This window comes from Protopterus annectens, chromosome 5.part1 (assembly GCF_019279795.1).
Source record: "Protopterus annectens isolate FY-2018-M chromosome 5.part1, PAN1.0, whole genome shotgun sequence".
Taxonomy (NCBI): domain Eukaryota; kingdom Metazoa; phylum Chordata; order Ceratodontiformes; family Protopteridae; genus Protopterus; species Protopterus annectens.
The window spans coordinates 738810319-738831138 of record NC_056736.1 but is presented as its reverse complement, the minus strand read 5'-3'; the positions used below and the strand labels follow the sequence as shown (position 1 = coordinate 738831138).

The 20820-nt window shown below is 39.2% G+C and overlaps 1 protein-coding gene across 1 annotated transcript in view; it reads left to right on the top strand.

The window, feature by feature from the left end:
- The window catches only part of NBEA (neurobeachin), a 4581458-nt gene that overhangs the window by 1584239 nt on the left and 2976399 nt on the right, over positions 1-20820 (top strand). Inside the window, exon 22 of the mRNA XM_044072852.1 lies at positions 13883-13964. Within this exon, the coding sequence (XP_043928787.1) occupies positions 13883-13964 (82 nt within the window). The remainder of the gene's footprint in view (positions 1-13882; positions 13965-20820) is intronic.

The following is a 20820-nucleotide window of genomic DNA, read 5'->3' as shown; positions in this document are numbered from 1 at the left end:
ACGTAAATATAGGTTAATATATAGAGTGTAGTATATAGTGGGGACTCAGAGACATTAGTATTTAAGTAAATATAGGTTAATATATAGAGTGTAGTATATAGAGGGGACTCAGGGACATTAGTATTTAAGTAAATATAGGTTAATATATAGAGTGTATATAGAGGGGACTCAGAGACATTAGTATTTAAGTAAATATAGGTTAATATATAGAGTGTAGTATATAGAGGGGACTCAGAGACATTAGTATTTAAGTAAATATAGGTTAATATATAGAGTGTAGTATATAGAGGGGACTCAGAGACATTAGTATTTAAGTAAATATAGGTTAATATATAGAGTGTAGTATATAGAGGGACTCAGAGACATTAGTATTTAAGTAAATATAGGTTAATATATAGAGTGTAGTATATAGAGGGGACTCAGAGACATTAGTATTTAAGTAAATATAGGTTAATATATAGAGGGGACTCAGAGACATTAGTATTTAAGTAAATATAGGTTAATATATAGAGTGTAGTATATAGAGGGGACTCAGAGACATTAGTATTTAAGTAAATATAGGTTAATATATAGAGTGTAATATATAGAGGGGACTCAGAGACATTAGTATTTAAGTAAATATAGGTTAATATATAGAGTGTAGTATATAGAAGGGATTCAGAGACATTAGTATTTAAGTAAATATAGGTTAATATATAGAGTGTATATAGAGGGGACTCAGAGACATTAGTATTTAAGTAAATATAGGTTAATATATAGAGGGGACTCAGAGACATTAGTATTTAAGTAAATATAGGTTAATATATAGAGTGTAGTATATAGAGGGGACTCAGAGACATTAGTATTTAAGTAAATATAGGTTAATATATAGAGTGTAGTATATAGAGGGGACTCAGAGACATTAGTAAGTAAATATAGGTTAATATATAGAGTGTAGTATATAGAGGGGACTCAGAGACATTAGTATTTAAGTAAATATAGGTTAATATATAGAGTGCAGTATATAGAGGGGACTCAGAGACATTAGTATTTAAGTAAATATAGGTTAATATATAGAGTGTAGTATATAGAGGGGACTCAGAGACAGTAGTATTTAAGTAAATATAGGTTAGTATATAGAGTGGACTCAGAGACATTAGTATTTAAGTAAATATAGGTTAATATATAGAGTGTGGTATATAGAGGGTTTATTTGTAGGAATATAGTGGTTTTGGAGTGGAACAGTTAGTTAAGGATAACAGTCAGGGTTGGTACAAGAGCATAACCAGTGGTTATTGAGAAAAAGTTTTAGATTAGTTTTAAAGAGTGGGAGAGAAGTCCGAGATGTAAGATCATGTGGTTGTTGATTCCATACTCTACCAACATCGTTAGAGAATAAGGAGTCACCTGCTAAGTTTTCTGATAAGGTAGTATTAATCAACATTTTGTTAGAGGAGCGTAAATTCTTGAGGTTATTATATGGCGTAATGAGGGTAGAGAGAATTGGAGTGTTGCTGGGTTGGTATAGTGTTTTATGAGCTATTGTAAGTTAGTTAAGTTGTAGATGATTAAGGAGTTCTAGCCAGCCCAGTTGTTTTAGATTCAGACAGTGATGAGTCCTGAAAGGTGAGTTTGTGGCAAATCTCGCAATATTGTTATATGATATAGCCAGTTTTTTTAGGTTATTTTTAGAAAGGTTAGTATATATGGAAGAAGCATAGAATAGGGTGGAGATTAATTGGGTTCTAGCTGTTGCAGTCCTAGCTTCTGATGTAAGGAAAGGTTTAATTCTGTAGAGGGATCCTAGGTTTCTGTTAATTGATTTTAATGTAGTATTTATGTGGGTGTCAAAGTTTAAGTGATTATCAATTGTAATTCCTTGGAGTTTGGTGGTGGTGTCAGGACAAATAAGGGTGCCATTATTGGATGTAAGAGTGAAATGTAGAGGGGTGGATATATGGGTAGGTGTAAAGAGTAAAAGTTTAGTTTTTTTCGGGTTGAGGCGAAGACAATGGTTAGAGAACCATTGTTCTACAGTGCTGAAAGCTTTTTGTGTAAGAGAATGAAGTTCGGTCTGGGATGTGGCTGAACAAATTATAGTAGAGAGTGGAGTGGATAGATGAAGGTCATTTATAAAAATGGAAAACAGTAGAGGGTCTAATATGGAACCCTGAGGAACACCTAGTGAGATAGGAAGGAGATTCGAAAGATGATTTTGCCAGAGAACTGCCTGTTGTCTGTTTTCAACGTAGGATGTAAACCAGTTCATAGCAAGAGTGTCAAGTGAGTGGACTTCAATATGTGTAGGAGGAGTTGGTGATTAACCATGTCGAAGGCTTTAGATAGGTCAACAAAGAATGCAGAGGAAAGAATGTTATTGTTGCGATTTTTGTTGATACAGTTAGTGAAGGATAGCAAGGCTGTGGTGGTACTATGGAATGGACAGAAACCATGTTGATAGCTTGTAGATTGTGATGGAGAAGGTGGTTAAGTAATTGTTTGTGAATACATTTCTCATTATTTTAGCTTGATTGATTATTTTATTTTGATTATTTACATGGTATTACTGTTACCACATCATTAATATTAATAGAATTACTTTTTTATTGAATTTATTGTAGTACAAAGTATTGTAATATAATGGTGGCCATACTGCTGTGATTTTTTTTCCAGCTAAGCTTTCTCCTCCTTAAAATGTGCTGTGCACATTGTTTTTACAATACCTACTCCCCTTAACTTTGCTGTGTGACTAGAGATCTGCATAGAAGTGGAATCTCAAAACTGTCACAGCATGTTTCAAATTAATTATTGTCTGCAGCGATACGTGTGCTTACCTTTGCTTGGAGGAAAAACTTTGGAATGCTGACTGTTTCATTAGGTTCATAGGTGTGTACTACGCTAATGGCCCCAGGGCCTTTACAAGCCTAACCCATGGGATTACCCTAGCATCGTCATGTGCCCCTTATTAACTTCGCCACGTTTTCAAAATTTTGCACCAGTTGGGGGTTGAGGGTGACAGCTTGTTTTTATTAATGGTGTATGTACTACACTAGTCACCAAAGTGTTACATTTCCTACATGAGTTAATGCTGGAGAGGGTCATGGTGGCTACATACAGTAAGCCATTGCCTGTTTAATACCATCTTATTTTGTTTAATGGAGATATGCTCACTGTTTGTGTAAAGTAGAGTTCAAAGAAGTATAGACATCAGTTTTTAATCAATGACATCTTAGAATGAGACTGAATTTTACCATCATGACTGCATGGCCAAGCATGAATCCAACAAAATCATCAAGTTCACGGATGATGCCACTGTCGTAGGTCTTGTCAGAAATGGTGAGGAAACAGCCTACAGGGAGGAAGTGGAGCATCTGATAGGCTGGTGTGACAGCAACAGTCTGGCCTTAAATGTAAGCAAGACCAAAGAATTAATAGTGGACTTCAGGAGGACACAGGAGATAAATCAACCTCTGGAAATTAAGGGGTGGCAGTGGAAAGGGTCAAAAACGCCAAGTACCTGGGGATGCACATCTCAGATGATTTATCCTGGTCAACTCATATTAGCCACATAGTGAGGAAGATACAGTAACGTCTGCACTTCCTATGGAAACTGATGACGGCAAACCTATCTCAGTCCATCCTCAAAGCCATCTATAGGGGACCATTTTATTTATTTTTATTTATTTAACATTTGTTTACCGAGAAAGTCCAACTTGGAACAAAGCCAATTTCCAGTGGAGGCCTGAAGTGAAACGCTCCAGAAGCATGTCTTTAAACGTGGGAGGAAACCAAAGCACAGGAGGAAACCCACACGAGTGCAGAGTGGACATGCAGACTGCACAGAAGGCACTGCAGTCGAGAATTGAACCAGAGAACCTGTTGCTGTGAAGAGACAATACTACGGTTGCACCACTGCGCCATCCCATCGAGAACATCCTCTCAAATAACATCATAATTTGGTATGGTAACTGCAAAGCTCTTCTGAGGGTAGTAAGGACAGCACAAAAACTCATTGGTTCCTCACTCCCATCCATGGATGATCTGCACAGGACATGGTGTGTGGAAGGGCTAGGAAAATAATCGACTATCCCACTCACCCTGTCCATGGTATGCCCTTCTGCCTTACCTCGGGCAGGCCGTATTGCAGCTTAATCTGCAAAACATGTAGACTGAACAGGAGCTTCTTCCCTCTATCCATAAGGCTGCTGAACTTGAATGTCAGGCATGACAGCGAATAACCAGGTCAGTATGCCACTTGCTATGAAGTATCAACTATAGTAATCACTCTGGAAAATTGCTTCCGTAACTGGAACAGTTGGCCTGATTTCTTATGCTAATACTTCCTGAATGTGCAGCAGTCAGTAGTGAGTCACCACTCCATACTATGTGCAATATGAACATCAGAATATATCATACTACAACTGATGAAGTGCAATATCTAAGCAATCACAATGTGAAATCATAGTCTTTGCAATACCTACTAGTATAATACTGTGTAATGTCTTCCTGTCCAATTATGTTAATATTTTAATTATTACTGTATGTGCATTCGTCTTACTGTCAGTGTGTTCACTGTTATGTCTTGCACGGGGACCAAAGCAGCATAATTTCGTTCAGCTTGCACTGCTGTTGTGTATCTGATCGACAATAAAGTTTACTTTGGCTTTGACTTTTACAGAACCAGACTAAAACATCAGCTTTTAAAATAAAATTTAAGAAAAATCTCAGAGTAATGCTGCTACTGTAATGGATGTTTCAAGACGCATGCTATTGAACATCTGTAAACGGTCATCTTGGCATATTCCAAGAAAGCAAGTCATCCTGTCCAAAAGACTGACCCTGCTATGATTTCTGGCATGGCACTACATGCACAGCAGATGTCACTGCTGATGTCTTGTGCACGCATCTAACATTACACAATTTGGCGAAAGTAACTAGGTATAGTGAAGCTTTGCTGTATTCTTTGGCCCCAGAAGACATTTCCCTAATGTCCCTATCCTACATTCTGTTCTGTCTGTTTACTTAAAATAACAGTATCCAGAATTGCTGCTTGCTTTCAGAAAATCTGGACTGAGTCATAGTAGTTTCCTTTTTTGTAAAAAGATATGAATTAGTGAGTTGCAGAAACTCCTCCTTGCCAATTTACTCTACCTGCCAGCCAGCAGTATCTCATTTTCTGACATTCTATCCTTGGCTGTCAGATGTGACTTGACTCTTCATAGTAACAGCTGAGAATCACAAAGTACTCCATCATCTCGCACTCTTAATCAAAACTTGTAAGCATTTTATTTTGTTCGTGTCACTCCAGCAGTACTTGATTGTTGAAGGTAGACTTCAGGTACACAGGTATGTGCTATGAGTGTACTGTACTTTTTGTGCCTGTACAACAGAACAGATAGATTTGCAGCATACGCTGATTATAGCGTAACATGCTGCCATAAGTTTCCTTTAAGTAGTGCCAGCCTGTGCTTTGTTTGTAAGCCATCTCTTGTGGAGTCCTGCAGCTACCTTGTGATCATCATGACCTGGTTCACAAGACCTATATGTTAAAGGTTATGGATATTTATGCCTTCACCCTAAGATTATCTGTCTTTGTGTCTACCTATTGTGTAATGCCATACCACTAATTACTTTCATAAAATTTATAACTTACAAATCTTTTGTAAGTTTTACTTGCTTGCTTAACTGTGTGTGCACGAGTGCACACATACACGCACACAATGTAGAGAGAAGAAAGGCATAACGTGTTACTAAGAAATGGACAGTTAACTTTGCTCCTGTGACCACATTGCAGTGATTCTGCAGTAGGACGTATGTTGGGTGCAGTGTTCTCCATAACCTTGGATGGGTATAGTCTGGCAGTATAACAGAAGAAGTTAAAGCTTGTAGATCCTTGTTTTGTAGTTCTTCTGTGTGTACTGTGCAGTTCTAAGCAAGTCACTAACTCGGACCAAAGATTTCACGTCACCCCTGAAAAGAGGGCACAGGTGCTTACTCAGGCTTTCCCAGTGAAAATAAACTTTCAGAGACTTCTTAATTTTTTCCATGTATATTAGCAACTCAATAGTTGCATGTTCTGTTCTCTGACAAACAGTGAATGCACATTATTGTTATTATTAATAATAACAGAGAAACTGGCTGGAACTAGACAGATTCCTGTGCTTGTCTGTTCATTTTTTTATTATTAGTACATACCAACTGCTGGAAGTACTGCTTCCTTATGTAAGGTTATTTTGCACTATAGCTGAGTTGAGCTTAATTACAGCATTCTGAATTAGTACTGTAAATGTGGATTGCATGTATTATTTTAAATGAATCTTCAGAGATAATTGAGGTTGGGTGCATACTACTTCTGTTATATACAGGTACTGCAAAAATATGTAAAGTGAAGAAGAATTGAGCAAAATAAAATATTTTGTCTGTGCACACAGGAACAGTTGAAACTACAAAAAAGTGCCAAGATAGATTATAAAATCTGGTTTGAAAGCCTTGCATGAACTTGGTGAAGCACTAGGGAGTTCTGATGAGTCCCTGCAACATTAGGTGTAGACTTAATTTAAGGGTAGGGCATACTTAGAAGACTGAGACATGCAGGATGAAAGCTGTTTAGTAGGTAAACAGTTAGTTTCAGATGTAACTTCCCACACTACTACATTGGAGCCTAGTACTGAAGTGGAGGGAAATTATCCAGTATTAGAGTATGCATTGTTATTTGGATGGGTTTTAGGGCATAATGTAAATGGTGCATTCTGTGATAATGCCGCACATAATACTAAAGTCTAGTTTTCATTTTGTTCCCGCACCCCTTGTAGTGTATTGCTTCTGACTATATTACAATGATTTAAACATATCACTAAATTCTTGTGTTTGACACTTTTAGCCTAATTGTTGTCAAATGTGCCGTATGTGCCTTTACACCTTGCCTACAAAATAAGTAAAAGGAATAAAAATACAAATCAAAGTTGGTTATAAAATTGATCGTAAAAATGTCCTAATGGGGTGTGCCCTTTTATTTCAACAGCAGAAAAGTATATTCAGCAAGTTGAAGAAGGTTCATTCTGTTTGAGGAAGAGTTTATTTCATAAAAATTACACACACACACACACACGCACGCACGCGTGTGCGCGTAATAACTGGTGTCATTCACGCTTTCAAATTGCTGCTCATTGACGGAGTGAATAACCGTAAATTGCATTATAGTGTTCTGTTCATTAAAATATTAATGTGATGTTGTCCTATGTTGCCTTCATTCTTACTAGGTTGGGTTCAGATCTGATCCTCAGATCCGTCTCAGCCTTTATATTCAAGCTCAAGGTCTTCTGCCAGCTCATAGCTAAACCCTATCCCAGCATGTACCAGAAACCTCCCAGAGATCTCGTTTGCTGCTAAATAAGATCGGGTGCTCATTCTGCTAGCTCTGGCTAAGTACTTTATTTCTCTTAAACATTTGAAAGAAAGTTATTGTCTGTTATTTATCTTTATATAGTCCGTTTTTGCTGAATAATTTTATTTCCGTTTTTTGAGGCTGTTTCTGCTGTTGGCCGTCGTCTTTCGTTCAGGCCTTGTTGTCCCTCTCCCGGCTTTTTCTTTCAAAAGATAAATAGGCCATTTAAGTTAGAGGGCTCTTATTCCTGTTTATATTATTTTCTGAAGTTCCTTTGAAGACAGTTCGTTAAGTTAGAGAACTGCCTTTCCTTTTAGCCTGTTTAAGTTACAGGGCTTTCTCTTTCCCTTTCGGTCTCCCAGGCATAGCATGTTTAAGTTAGAGGGCTGTGCCTCCCTCTATTTCCCTTTTTCCCTTTTTCCCTTGAATAACTGGTGTTAGAGAATCTGTTTAAAAAAAATAAATTTCTTTTTCCATTTTTTTCTCTGTAAAAATGTCAAATAAGGATTCAAAACCAATGGGTTTCAAAAAATGCAAGGGTTATGGGCAGAAAATGCCCTTAAATGATAGACACACCCTTTGCATCTATTGCTTTGGAGCTGTCCATCTCCAGGAGTTGTGCTCTATTTGTAAGGCTTTTATCCACAGAGCGCTCCTGGAGAAGAAGAACAAATTGATGTTCTGCTCCGATTCCTCCTCCGATCTGACCCCGGCCTTCTGAGTCAGAAGATCCAAAGCTGATTTTAGTGGAACTCTCGGATCTGAGACCTACTATGGGATCTTCAGCTCCGACTATTGCTCTGACATCCTCAGCTCTATCTGAGCTCGAGGAGTCCAGGAGCAGACTCTCTCCAGTCAGGTCCGGGTAGGCGAGTCGGATCGGGCAGTTGTTGGATCCCACCTTGCCTCTTTGGGCTTCGGCTATGGTGAGCTCTGCTCCTATCTCGGCCTCGGACCCATCCCCTCGGACCCATCGTCCTGGATTCCGGGGGTTCCCTTGGCTTCTTCAGATCCAGGGATATCCTCAGATCAGGGACAGGGGGGGCTTTTGAGGTGATGAGATTGCGGTCTCCACAGACAGCTCTGCTGTCATCTCAGGATGTTCTACCCCCAAAAACACCGGTGTATGCGTCTATATCCTTGCGTCCACAAGGATGCAGAGATCTAGGCCACATCCCCGTCGGACAAGGCTTTTCTAACCAAGGGAGTCTCAGTAGATGCTATGTTCATGGCGGCAGCTACCAAGAAGAAACTCTGAGACATCTTCTTTTGTCCATCCACCGAACAAGGAGTCTCAGACAATGGACAGATATGGAAAGCATATTTTTTCTTCAGCAACTTTTTCCCTCAGATCACTGAATTACCTTACTCATTTTACTAGGTTGCAGTGAAACCACCTAAAAGAGCTAGGAGATACTCTCCAAGGTTCAGTAGCTGAAGGGGTTTCAGACAAAGTATCCTCTCAGCTCTCTACCTTAAATTCTGCTGTCAATGCCTACATGAGACTGATCTCTTGTGCAGCAGATCGAGCAAGTAGAGCAGCAGGTTCTGGAATTTCCCTAAGGAGACATTCTTGGATGCACTTGTGTGACTTTGCTGAGCCCTTTAAATCTTTATGAAAGCCCAGTTCGATGTCTCGTCCCTGTTCAGGCCCAAAGTCAAGGACACACTAATCAGGTGTGAGCATGAAGGAAAGACTGTCTACTGTAGAAGTCCATTTTTCCATGGCTACCAGACCTTATCTTAAAGGTCAGAAAGGAAGTGGCAAAATGTCGTTCAGAAAATATCACAGATCTTTTCAAGACACACGTGGTGAATCTTCTCCCAGGGGCAGAGGGGGAAGTAGTAATGGAAGATGCTGACCACGCGGCAGAGGGGGTCTGCAGAATTAGTGCAACAGATTCTTTTGCTGGTAAGCCCTTTCAGCGCTCTTGAATGGAGGCCCATCTGTCCATCTCTGGAGGCAGTCGGGGGCTGCTTATCTTTGTACTCAGAAGACTGGCGACAAATAAAAGACAAATGGGTACAAAGCATCATATCCAGAGGTTACACCATACCCTTTTCCTTCCTTGTTCCAAAGATAAAAAAGTTTCCGGATGTTCCACCCAGTCCAAGGGAATAGTCAACTTTAGAAATTCAAAAATTGCTAGACAAAAGAGTTAACCAAACCATCCCCGCAGACCAAATAGGATCCTGAACTTACTCAAGATTCTTTTTAGTCCCAAAGAAAACAGGGGACTGGAGACCAATTCTGGATCTCAGCAATTTAAACAAATCAGTAAGAAAATACAAGTTCCAGATGGTAACACTGTAGTCAATATTCCCTTTTCTGGAACAAGACGATTGGATGTGCTCTGTAGATCTCCAGGTTGCATACTACCACACAAAAATGGACAGGCGATCCAGGAGACACCTGCACTTTTGGCTGGGAGCCGGTCACTACCAATTTTGATCTCTTCCTTTTGACCTCACTACAGCACCCAGCGTTCAAATATATGGCAGTAGTCGAGGCGCAGTTGAGACACCTGGGATTCTGGGTATTTCCATACTTAGATGACTGGCTCCTAACTGTCACAACCAAGCATCTACTAATAAAAATGAGACACCGCCTTGCAAATCTGCTCTCACCTAGGAATTACAATAAACTACGAAAAATCTGCCTTACTGCCTTCTCAGCATGTGGTATTCATAGGAGCAGAATTGAACTCAACAAACATGATGGCCAGACTCCCTTCAAAAAGAATTCAAGTTCTAAGAAGCCAGATTTCATATCTTCTAACAAAGAAAAAAGTTCAAGCAAGGATGGTCCTAAATGTCCGTGGGGAATTATGGCAGCAGCAACAATTCTGATCCCCCTAGCACATCTACACATGAGAATGCTCCAGTGGCTTCTGTAAGAACTGCTGATGTCTGACAAGATGATAACAGAAACTTGCAAGAAGGACCTTTGTTGGTGGCTTTACTCCACTCAAGTGACTCTAGGTCGACCATTTGTACTTCCCCAATCACTGGCCACAGTGACCACGGATGCCTCTCAGGGTGGGGTGGGGGGGGCATTATCTGAGAAAGACAGTCCAAGGGACCTGGCAGGGTCATGAGGCCCACTTGCACATCAGTGTCAGAGAGCGGTGCGTCTAGCATTGCAAGCAATCCAGGACTCTTCCACTGGGAACTATTGCAATACAGACAGACATGTCAGTTGTATAGTATATAAACAAGGAGGAACCAGATCTTACCCCCTTTGTTGAGAGGCCGTGAGAGTATGGCAGTGCACGACCTCCTTCCAAAGTTTTCTGATAGCAATGCACATCCTGGGGAAATCCAGTGTGATAGCAGACAGAAAGATTCCATTGTTCATGATTGGCTCTCGGGTCTCCTCTATGCTTTCCACTAATAACCAAAGTACTTCAGAAAGCCAATTGCTTGGGAAAGGACTTCATACTCATCGCCCCATACCATACTGGTCTCGTCAGATTTGGTTCTCCTTCCTGTGATCTGATCTTCGGGAGGAGCCTTGTATTCTGGACCCGGTTCCAGACCTTTTGACTCATGCATCAGGAATGCTCCACCCATCCCTTCAGACCTTCAAATTGACAGCTTGGCTGCTCCGATTCCAGCACTACCCAGGTTTCCTAACCTCTCCATCAGTTAAACATATCCTAATTTCTTCTCATAATGCTTCAACAAGAAAGATATATAGAAGCAAATGGAAAAGATTCTCCTTATGGGCTTCTCATAATCACATTGACTCTTTTTCTGCTCCAGTCAATTCCATTCTAGAATTCCTAGCAAAGCTATTCAATGAAGGTGCATCTGCAGCTACCATTAGAGTTCAGCTAGCAGCGATATCCAGTTTTCATCTAGGTGAATCTGGCCTCAATATTATGTCTCGTAGACTATGCAAAGCATTTCTTAAAGGTACTTTATTATTAAGACCAGCTATCAGAGACCCTCCAACACCATGGGGCTTGAATTTTGTCCTATCTCGTTTAATTTTTCCCTTTTTTGAGCCAGCATCTTGCAAACTCAAGTTTTTGACATGTAAATCTATTCTCTTGATAGCAATCACCTCTGCTAGAAGAGTGTCAGAGTTGCAAGCCTTGTCTATAAAGCCCCCATAATTGCTTTTCCATAGGGACAGGGTGTCCTTACGAACAAACCCTTCCTTTTTGCCCAGAGTATGTTCAGAGTCAAATTTGAACCAAACTATAGAGCTGCCAGTCTTCTTCCCAAATTATGAAAACAAGGCAGAATACATGTTACATCAGCTGCATGTGCATAGACAGTTACGTTTTTACTTACACAGAACTAGAGTGTTCAGAAAATCTGATCAGCTATTTATCTCCTTATCAGACTCAAAAAAAGGTACCCCAGTCTCAAAAGTAACACTTTCAAAATGGCTTTCACATTGCATAACTTTTATCTATAAGTCTCAAAATAGAGATCTCCCCATAGAGTTAAGGACCACTCTACAAGAGCCATTGCAATCTCTTCTGCCTTTCTGGCTAGACTACCAATTAATACCATTTGTGCTGCCGCAACATGGGCAAAACCACATACCTTTATCCCTCATTACAAAGTCAATTTGGCCTCCAGGAACAGGACCTTTTTTGGTTCCACGATTCTGAGGAATATTCTTTCTTCAGCCACCCAAGACAAATGGTACTAGGGATGCTGTCCCACCCTAAGGCGAGGTAGGGCATCATCACATAAAAAAGTTATGTACTCACCATAATGTTCCATGTGTGTTCTCCATCTTCGCCTTCATTCTTACATCCCACCCTCATTCCCCGACCCTTTTTTATTCCTGAAAGGCCGAGTCTGTATGATTGGGTTACTTTAATCTCTGAATTTCTTTATCCGACTCTGAGTTGTTTTCTGTAATACCTTCATACCATTATTATAAGGGCAAAAAAGATCTGGGGGAGGTTTCTAGTGCATGCTGGGATATGTTTTAGCCATGAGCTGGCAGAAGACATCGAGCTTGAATATAAAAGCCGAGACAGATCAGAGGATTGGATCCGAACCCAAGCTAGTAAGAATGAAGGAGAAGATGGACAGCACACATGGAACATTATGGTGAGTACATAACTTCTTTATATATTTTAGATGACTGGAACATTGAATGCATGTGGATAAGGGAAGTGTTGCTTTTAGAAGCTAATGACAAAACTTTCAGGTATTTTGAAGGTTTTTGGCATTGGGGTGGGTGTATTTCTGTGAGCATAGGTGAGTTAGGGTGAGATTAAGGGTTAAGTAAAGTGATATAGACTTAGTGCATGACCCGTTGTGCTAGTGTTATGGAAAGTGCTTTTATTGGGAAGGTGGGAAAACACCTTTCTGTAACACTGGCACTAATTAGACAGATTGTCTTAAGCATGTGTTGCAGTTTGGTAATAATTTTATGATAATTTTGATGATGTCCTTGATCACTTTCAGTGTTTGCATTTCGATAAACCTGCATGTGCTCATTATATACATATAAACACACACATCACTGTAACAGCACTGTCCTTGTACCAACCCCATTAATTCCCCTTCTCAAGTGATTATTCCTGGATAGAGGTGGTCAGTTTACCTGTTTGGATAAAATATGCATATGCCTAATCTGCTGTCTGTGTTGTTATTGCAGTGGGATTATAAACTTACACTGTAAAATAATGTTGAATGCTGTGTGTGCGTGTGTCTGTGTGTGTGTGTGTGACATGCTGTATACACTAAAATAATGCTGAATGTGAGTTTTATGTGCTTGTATATACTGTGTCCTACAGAGGTGCCTGCGCTTTAACATACTGAAATGCTGTACAGTGTATGTAACAAGATGATCGCCTCTTAAGTTATATAATCCTAACTGTTAAAGTACACGTTTACTACTAGCACATTCAGATGTGTGTAATGTGTAGTTGTTCTCCTCAGGTCCCCACTGAAAAGGGTTTTGTGAAGTCAGACTTTACCAGTAAACAAAGGCAAATAAATGAAAAAAACAATGTATGTGTTTGTGTATGTATGTGTATGTATCTATGTGTATATATATATATATATATATATATATATATATATATATAATGTGTGTCTGTGTGTGTGTGTGTTAGTGTGTGTCTTTATAGATAGATATATATTTAAATATATAGGCACACACACACGGATTGTATATTACGCACAGTTACTGAGTGGATGTCAAGACTGACTCCTAGTGCTGCAACTGTGAGGCAGAACTGAAGCCTTAACTACTGAGGAATTATTGGGGTGCAGTCAGAAAAAAATAAATCAGTGAGGAGTTTAATTATATCATTTTTTTCCTTTGGCAATTGTTGAGAATATTAATGCTCAAAATAAGAGGTTATTTACAGCATAAATAGGATCTATTTAATGTTCCATTGTTTTATAACTTGTCTTTGCAACACCCATTCTGACAGTAATGATGCACAGTGAATGTTTGTTTTACTATTTAGATGGTATGGTGTCTCTAAGCAGAAGCTGTATTGATTAGTAATATGACTCCCTGTATTTTTTACTTAGATTTTGACTGAACAGGTTTGCACTCAAGTTGTTCATAAGCCTCACCCCGAACCAGACTCTACAGTGAAAATTCAGAACCCAAGTAAGTAACATGTTACTGTGTGTGGTGTGTGTGTGTGTGTGTGTGTGTGTATATATATATATATATATATATATATATATATCTCTCTAGAATGTATGTCTGTAAAGTGTGTGTGGCCACTCCCGTGGCATAGAGAGATAAAGCTGTGACAACAGCCCCGCTGACCCAGGTTCACTTAGTGGCTTGTGTGACTGACGGAGCAGCAGGGAAGATGGCATTTCCATCCTTGGAGGGAGGGGTGTGCACAGAAGCCCATTGCAATGTGTTGCAGCCAAGGGGAGGGGCACCATGCTGACATCTGCTCATTGTGGAAGTGCGGAGTGGCTCGCCATATCTTTGTATTGCATGACCTCATAGAGGTTTTTAATGCATGTGCTAGAGTAACAACTAAGGGTAGGCTAAAACAGAACCCTGGATGTCTGACAGCACACCACCACCAGGATGCACTTACACTCCTTGCTAGACCCAGCTTAAATTGGTATTAGTCCGACGGGTAGACTGAAGTGGCCAGTAGACCCAGGTGATGGACATGGGAAACTGGGTTGGCTGTCCAAATGAAAGGATGGAGAGAAAATAAGGGATTAAAAAAGTGTGTGTGTGTGTATATGCACTTCAAAGAGGCTAGGCACCAGTTTCACAAATGTGTGGAAAACACCTCTATTCTTAATAAAGTGAATAATAGATTATTCATTCTGCTCTTGTGTTCATATAATTAAGTAGATTATTCATTCTGCTTTTTGTGTTTATAGTAATTAAGTTGTCTTACATATTTTTAATTGCTTGAATTTCCTGAGCAGCTGGTGTGTAGGCATAAGACTGCTTGTCTTTATCACAGTAAGATTAAAATTATTTGAAATGTTTAATACCTTATGCAGTAATTGAATAGCCCTGCATTAATCATAGTGTGATGTTCCTGGGTAATAGATAAAATGTTTATCATAATAAGTTATGTTTTAAGCATTAGCTTCACCCCACGTGTATAGCATTGTACCCAGTTACGAGCATCTTGGGATGCAGAGAGTAAAACATAAACAATTCGTCTTGCAAAAAGATAACTTACTTTATTGTAAATTCATGATTGCAGTAATATTCTGGTAAAGATACTTAATATGTGACTCTGTGCATATGGTGAACTGTTTGCATAGTGAGGTCTATCCCTGAAGAGCTCACTAACTTTTTGATGTCTAAGTCTTCAGTTTTCAGACATTCACAAAATGTGTCTTGAGCAGCTCTACATGAATGTACATAATAATTTGACCTTTTTTTGTGATTACCTACATGTCATTGTATTACTGTTGGACCAAACATAAGGAAATAATTGGAGAAAATGGTTTAAAGATAAAGAAACTTTACATTCCTTATTGGTTTTACTGTTAAAATGGGCACTTGCACGTGCTTGGATAATTAGATGTCAGATATGAACTCATTTAAGCAGCAAAGTCTTCCAGAGTGGCATTATCTTGAGTTAATGAACTGTGTCAAAATGTCAGATGTCCCATGGCAAAGGTGAAGGTGTCTAGTGACCTGTTAATGTCCATTAATTCTCGTTAACGTCCTGCTTCTTAAGATCTTGTTATTAATTGTCTCATGAACAGAAATTATCTTGGTTTCATATTGAGATGAGAGAGGCTGGGGACAGAAATTAAAAGTATCTTCACATATTTATGCCGGTTTATTAATTATTCATGAAGTTATAAGTGGAAATGCTTCTTATTGCTTTATATTGACTTTCTTCTTCAGATTAGTTTTTAAACATACCCTCTATTCTTACATTTTGGATTTTTGAATGGAATTGCAAAGGAAATAAATTTAATTAGAGGAAGATTGGCACAGATGTTATCTCTGTCCATTTACACAGGCTAACAGAATGTGCTGTACTGTAAATAACATGACTACTCTGTTATCTAATCCGCTGAGATAGCCTCTTTCCTGAAAGCATTGTTAAAAGGAGGCAATAAGTGTTCTGTTAGTCATGCTAAGTTATCCTTTAACAGTAGTTTAACTGCTGTGTTTTCTACATGTCTGTTTTGAAAGCTACATGGGAAATTAGAAACTAATAGTTAACTGGCTGAATTCTAGCTGTTAATACAGGCAGTCTGTATCTTGAGTAAAGCTGTTTTGGTTGCTTTTGTTCATCTTGTTGCTGTAGGGCCATGGAGCTTTGTTTTTATTCTGACGTACTAAAATCATACTGCCTAAAGTTAAAATTAAGAGCACTTAACACAAATATGTACTGCTACATTTAGTACAAGATTACTTTTGCATATAATTTGGTACTTGGTCACATTTCTTTTGTATTTTGAGGAAGTACATATTGTCAGTGTATCTGTACTGCTGTCTGTTTTGCTGTGATGACTGAAAAGAGTGCCTAGACCATCTTACTAACAAGGCCAACTGTAAAATAAATATAAATTCACCTGTACAGGATTTAGGTTAAAATCTTGTTCTTTTATCCCTAGAGGTGTTAGGAAAGAGAATGTCAGCTGTTAGTCATGCTTTTGCACAGTAAGCACATACATTTAATCAGATGGAATTCTTAACCGACTTTCCTTATTTAGCCCGCGGTATCTCCTTTCTCCTTCCCAGTCCAGCCATAAATTCATTTAGTGAAATGAGTACATCACTTCTCTGATGACTTTTGAGTCTGTGTACTTCCAATTAACAGAAGAACTTTGTATTCACAGTTAACAATCTACTTCCTTGCAACTTTCTCTCAACCATTATGGGTGAATATTGCATTGCATTTAATCAAGATTCAGCAGTAAACCAAAACAGGATGCTTAACCAGGTAGAGCACACTCTTAAGTTGTTGTGTCTTTAAGCTTTTCCCAGTTAGGGGTCGCCACAGCGGAACTCCGGTCCGCTAATGATTGGCAGTAGATTTTTATGTGCCGGGTTGCCGGCCCTGACGCACAACCTTCAACGAAGGTACGCCAAGTCATCCCATAAAAAGGGATGTGTACCTTTATAGGTTCCTTCTGTTAATGAATAAATAAAATTCAGATAATTTGAGCATTTTCCCCTACCACTCCTAATCCATCTGATAGATATCAGAATCACATTTATTGGCCAAATATGCGCACGTACAATGACTTTCACACTAGTTTTGATGACTTTCCAAGTGTAAATTACATAAATGACATACAACTAATTAAAATCAGACAAAACATGCAAATATACATATATGTACAAAGTGCAACACAGTGCAAGAAATACTGAAATAAACTCTGAAAGAAAGAAGAATTAAGAATAAGTAAACAATACTGCAGAACCCTAGTAGGCCTGGGAAAAAGAATACCCAGCCTGATGAGCTGAATTAACTGTTTATCAACTTGACGGCATTTGCGGCATATTAAAAAGCCTGGCCGAAGATAATCGTTCAGAAAGATGGTGGCCTGAATGTGAAAGGTCGGTGATGATTTTCACTGCCTGTTTCATGACTCTGGAATAGTACAGGCCTTGTAAGGAGGGCAAACTAGCAACAATTATATTTTTTTTTAGACTCTGATCCAAGCAGCACTGTTCCAGATGAGCTGAGAACAGACTCAATGACTGCTGTGTAGAACAGAATCAACAGCTCCTTTCAGAGGTTGAACTTCCTTAGCTGTCGTAGAAAGTATATTCACTGTTGTGCATTTTTTATGATAGACCCTACATTGATCTCCCACATCAAGTCCCGCTAGATTATAGATCCCAAAAACTTGAAGGTTTCCACAACTGACACAGCAGTATTAAATATAAAGAGGGGGGATGATATTGTAGGACCACTCCTAAAGTCCACTGTCATCTCCACAGTTTTAAGAATGTTCAGCTCCAGATTATTCTGACTGCACCAAAGGGCCACCTGCTCAACTTTCCATCTGTACGCAGACTCACCATTCCTGATGACCCCAGTAATGGTTGTATCATCCATGTATTTAATAAGCTTGGCAGAGGGGTCATTAGAAGTACAGTCAGTGTAGAGGGAGAACAGCAGTGGGGAGAGCACACATCCCTGGGGGACACCCATATTGATTGTGCAATAGCTAGATGTAAATTTCCCCAGCTTCACCTGCTGTTTCCTATTGGTCAGAAAATTGGTAGTCCATTGACAGGTAGGTGGAGCCAGGAGTGGAAAGCTGGAAGATTTTCAAGTGAAGAAGTTCCTGAATTATTGCATGAAATGCAGAGCTGAAATCCACAAACAGAATCCTTGCATATGTCCCTGGGTTGTCAAGATGTGGCAAGATAGTGCAGAGCCATATTAACTGTATCATCCACCGACCGATTCTCTCAATAAGCAGACTGACTGGGTTCCAACAAGGGAGCTGGAATATCCTTCAAGTAAGCTAACACCAGCCTCTCAAAAGTCTTCATGTCCATTGATGTCAAAGCAACAGGCTTGTAGTCATTCTGTCCTGTTGCACTGGATTTTTTGGTGACAGGAATGGTTGTAGCTCATTTGAAACATAAGGGAACTTCACACAGCTCTAATGATTTATTAAATACCAGAGTAAAAATAGGAGTCAGTTGATTAGCACAGATTTTTAAACAAGAGGGTGAAACCCAATCTGGACCTGCTGCTTTCTTAGTGTGCTGTCTTGAAAAAAAAAAAAAAAATGACCGACATCTTCCTCTGAGATAATTAATGCAGGTTGAATGAGAGAATGTATGGAAGAGAGAGTCATATAAGTCTGAATACTGAGAGAGCTGGGCCACTGTCATTTGAAGCCTGAGGCTTATCAAACCTCTGTAGTAAAAAAGCATTCAAGTCATCAGCCAGCTGGTAATCCTTTCAAGTAAATATATTTAGCAACAGTCTCATTTCAGACAACTTGAAATTTCAGGTTGGTAAGATAGTGCAAGCTTTTCAGTTAATGCCCCAAGTTAGAATTAAACCTGGGTACTGACGATTTTGGTTGTAAAGGAAATTAACTCTTAAGTGTCTGTACAGTGGTTATAAAAAGTGTACACACCCCTGATAAAATGCAAAGTTTTTGAGATATAAAAAAATGAGACCACAATAAATCATTTAAAAACTTTTCCCATCTTTAGTGTGACCTATAACCTGTACAGCTCAATTGAAAAACAAACAAATCTGTTAGGGGAAAAAATATAAACAAAAAAAAGTACAATAAGTTGGTTGCATGATTGTGCACACCCTTAAACCAATACCTTATTGAAGCACCTTTTTTTTATTTAATTACAGCATACAGGGGATGTTGCCAGAGGAAGCGTGGTCAATGGGTAAAAGTGGGGCTGAATGAGCTGTTGCGGAGACAGGGTGATGTTCCATATGCCCCTGCTGGACATGTACCATTTACCATACAACAAAGCCACAAAAGGGGAAGGTGGAGAAAGACGGTAGGCCCAAGTAAGACCCCAGCCTCCCAGATGGAAGCACAGATATGACTTGCCCTGTTGCCTTCAGTCCATTATAGGTTCCAGCAATTTACTGGACTAAGTCTTAGATGGAGGGGGGCATGGAGCAGCTGGAAGGCTCAGTGCAGGCAGGGCACAAGGTCCAGCCCAGTAGCAGTGGGTGGCTTCATAGTTATTATGAATTATGTACATTATAGAGACAGAATGATGAATTTATTGAAAGACACCAGATACTATGAATTGATAAATTTTAAAAAGGTAGAACTTATTAAGAACCAGATAGCTCGTCATATTGTAGATATGGTCAAGAGTCAAGATATCACATCAGTATTAGGTAACTTCTTACAGGTGGATTATCCACTAATACCAGCCATTCAAGGTCAACCGAAAATACACAAAGATATGATAAATCCACCTATGAGACCCATAGTGTCTGGGAAAGGGTGGTGTACGGAACCGTTCTCAATATATGTGGAAAAGAAGTTAAGACCTATCCTAAATGAAAACATATTTGTTCTTAAAAATACTAAACAATTTCTTGTAGATCTATACAGTCTTAATAACAATATAAATATGGGCTCAGATATATCATTTGTTACATTGAATATCCAATCTTTGTTTACAGTAATACCTAATAATATTGGGGTGGATGCAGTTGAAACTTATTTGAACAGTCATAGTAGTTATATACATCTAAACAGATTTAATCTGTCTATTCTTAGAGATAATATTGGAAATTATACCATGACCACCCCAAAACGTGCACGCTGATTGGCCAGCGTGCCCATTGTAAATCGAGTTATACTAATGGAAAAAGGTCCGGTCGCCCGGACTTTTTTCCATTAGTATAACTCGTTTTTTTTTAAACACTGTCTCGCTATGTTAAATGGGTTTAACATAGCGAGACAGCTTTAAAATAAGCAACGGAGATCTCCGTTGCTTATTTTAAAGCTGTCTCGCTATGTTAAACTCATTTAATAGCGAGACAGTGTTAAAAGCACGGAGAAAGCAAGATCTCCGTTGCTTTTTAGAGTCTCGCTATGTTAAATGAGTTTAACATAGCGAGACAGTTAAAATAAGCAACGGAGATGTCCGTTGCTTATTTTTAGGTCTCGCTATGTTAAATGAGTTTAACATAGCGAGTTTTAACAAAAATAAGCAACGGAGATGTCCGTTGCTTATTTTAACTGTCTCATGTTAAACTCATTTAACATAGCGAGACTAAAAGCAACTTGGCGATCTTGCTTTCTCCGCTTTACCCACAGCCCTGATGTACTGCGCAGGGGGCAGTACATCAGAACTGCCGCGGATGCCAGACATCTGCGGAAGGGCAGTAAACAGGCATTATACTATGCCATTATTTAAGAAAAGTAACAGTTCTTTTCTTAAATAATGTCGTATAATAGCAATAACCACTTCTGGGTGTGGAGTAACGCCCACGGTTGGCGTAGTTTGGTGCCGAGGGCCAAGCCCTCGGGACCAAACCACAATGGTA